This window comes from Eucyclogobius newberryi, unplaced genomic scaffold (genome assembly GCF_026437365.1).
Source record: "Eucyclogobius newberryi isolate DKJ021-1_F unplaced genomic scaffold, fEucNew1.0.hap1 SCAF_18, whole genome shotgun sequence".
NCBI classification, from domain to species: Eukaryota; Metazoa; Chordata; class Actinopteri; order Gobiiformes; family Gobiidae; genus Eucyclogobius; species Eucyclogobius newberryi.
This window is the reverse complement of record NW_027315812.1, coordinates 16,479,318-16,482,013: the sequence shown is the minus strand read 5'-3', so window position 1 is coordinate 16,482,013 and position 2,696 is coordinate 16,479,318. Positions and strand designations below refer to the sequence as shown.

General features: G+C 39.6%; 1 protein-coding gene across 2 annotated transcripts in view; it reads left to right on the top strand.

Moving 5' to 3' along the window:
- The window catches only part of sema5a (sema domain, seven thrombospondin repeats (type 1 and type 1-like), transmembrane domain (TM) and short cytoplasmic domain, (semaphorin) 5A), a 216,660-nt gene extending 215,188 nt beyond the window's left edge, over positions 1-1,472 (top strand). For both annotated transcript variants that reach the window (XR_011927715.1, XM_072450696.1), the window contains one exon: positions 275-1,472. Coding sequence is in view for 1 of the 2 variants with exons in the window: in XM_072450696.1 (XP_072306797.1) it covers positions 275-394 (120 nt within the window). In the remaining variant the exon portion in view is untranslated. The remainder of the gene's footprint in view (positions 1-274) is intronic.
- The last annotated feature ends 1,224 nt before the right edge of the window (positions 1,473-2,696 follow it).

The window sequence follows — 2,696 nt, the reverse complement described above, 5'->3', positions numbered from 1 at the left end:
TCTGCTGATACTAAGCCATTAGCGATGACAGAAGTGGACACGACGACTCCAAATGCCCTGTCGCCATCTTATCATTTCTTCCTCCTGTTTGCAAATGTCTCGACCTTGTGTTGTAAAGAATAATCATTGCTTCATGCACCAAATGGGCTCTCATTGATTTGTGTTGCACCGTTTTTCCATGTTTTCTTTTTTTTTTGGTTAACCTTGCCATGTGGCCAGAATAATGACACGACCCAGAAACATTAATTTATTCTTCTCTTCTTTCCATCCACAGGCCTTCAACAAAAACAATCTGCTCTTGGAGGAACGAAACAAATATTTCAACCCACAGCTTGCTGGAAAAACATATACCAACGCATACTTCACTGACCTCAACACCTACGATGATTATTAAACTGACTCCTAACTCCATATCTGGCAACCGCCCCCATTTTCGCCATCCATACTCTTTGTGCTTTGTATTGAGATTCGTATGTGGGACTGTCCCATGTCAAGACGTTACGGCAGCTCATTAATGACAGGATATTGTTGCCAACTAAAAGGGAAAGCCCACTTTTTCACAGGTGCCTTGGGGTACACTTCAAAAAACAACTTTTGAAAAACTGGATATTTCTTTTGTTGGAGAGGACACAAAGAAGAAAAGACATTAGACATTTGACAGTGAGAGAAGATTCCTTTTCGCTTTTTCCTGTGCCACCGCTAAAGCAGACTTGTATTTGTAACAAGGGAATTTACCACAACACTCCTTTGCATGACTTCATCTGATGTCTCTCCTCTGCTGTTTTCGGTTTCGTTTTGCATGATTGATCGCATTCCAGATTTTAGCGACTCTCAAAAACGCGTTATGCGGGTCACTGGTCTAACACGAGGCGCCGCCCTTTTCGGAAATCATCAGAATACAAGTTCACAGTAAAGGTTTTTAACATTCACTGGTCCAGCAATCTCTGGATTTGTCCAAGTTCGAGGATGTAGATAATATGAAGCCTGTGGTCCAGTTTATCCATGTTTTTGTTGAGCTAAAGCAGCCATTAACGCTTTTAAAGGTGCATATTTTTTGTACAGAAAATGTTACTTTAAAATCTGTCTATTTTTTTTATACATGTATTCAAAGTCTCCAGTGTTAAAGAGAAAGTAGTTAAAAAAGAAAAAGAAAAAAAGATGTGTATTTGGCAAGGATTCATCAGCATCATCTCCTGTCTTCGTCGTCATATTTTTATATTTTTTGTAAAGAGAAAAAAAATTATGAATTTTGATAGCGTTATCTATTCTTTTGACAGGACATTTATGGCATTTATTGTACAGCCTTGTGAAAACTGGAGACTCACACTTAAGTAAACAACTGCAGACCGCCAAACGTTTTCTGTTCAAAGTGTATAATGATTGGGTTCTTCTATGGTTCCTTTGCAACTAACTCGTTTTACATGTTTGCTTGTGTTCTTGTGCATAAATTAAAAAAAGTATCGCTTCTTACATCACAGTGTGCTGAGTTATGTCAAATCGGTGCTGTTGAAAAATGTTTATTAAAAACTATCTGATTCTGCTGTTAGATTTGTCAGTGAATATGAATATTGTAAAGAAGATTTATGTGATGTCAACATACAAATACCACCTTAAAGAAGACATATTATGCTTTTGTAATTAATCTATGACACATGTAGAGTATAATTATATATTGTGGACATTTTAACATGCAAAAACAGAAAAAGGTCAGCTGACCAATGGTTGAAAATGGCAACGCTAATTCCCGCCTGCCTCTTTACAGTGCGTCACCGTGAACGTCATCGCAACAAAGTGCCACAGACTATGGCGACCTGCAGGCCACGACAGCGAGCAGCGGATTGTTACTGTTTTTTCTCATTCGTGCCAAAATGGGTTTGCATCTCTGCTGCTGCGTGTATCAGTGTTTAAGAAAAATGAGTCAGAAAACGAAGTACAGGGGCTGTGTATGAAGCAAAGATCTTTAAAAAGATGACTCAAACATGCATGAGAGGTAGAATGAGAAGGAAAAACAGTTATAGCATGATTAAAAGCTATGTACTATGAGCACTAAGGGAATGTAGTAAATTAAGTACAAGTACAAGAGGTCATACAACCTCTTTGTAACATTTATATCATGAAGAGACTAAAGAATTCAATATGTATTTTGTGATAATACATGCTCTTCAGTGTGAGATGTCTTTGGTCGCCCTGGGGTTGAATAAGAATTGTAGTAGCCGTATATGGCAAAAGCTAAATTGACACTGCCATAAACACCGGAAGTACTGCCCAAGAACACAACTAAATTAATCTCCTGTGCGACTACTATTCCATTTTTCTTATACTATAAATTAAACAAAGTGTTCCATGTTATGAAAGGCTGTATTTTAGAGCGTGTTTCTCCTCAACTGTTCTTTTTCCATAATAAAAACAACAAAAACGTGAGGACCAATAGCTCTAAGCGGCCCTCATCCTCTCTTCATAAATCAACCTGTGAAGTCCAGTTGCACATGTTTCCTCAGCGGCAGCTCGCGCTCTCCTCTGTGACAAATAGTCCCCGTGGCAGCGTAAGGATACCTGAAGGAGACAAATGCGTGTGAGGTGGCAGTGGGTAGTCCTGCGCCACACAAAGACCTGTTCTCCATCAACCTTCAGCCCCGCGCCCGCCTGTGAGCAGAGGGTAGCGACCAGGCTGCAATTAATCACACGGCAGGACGGGG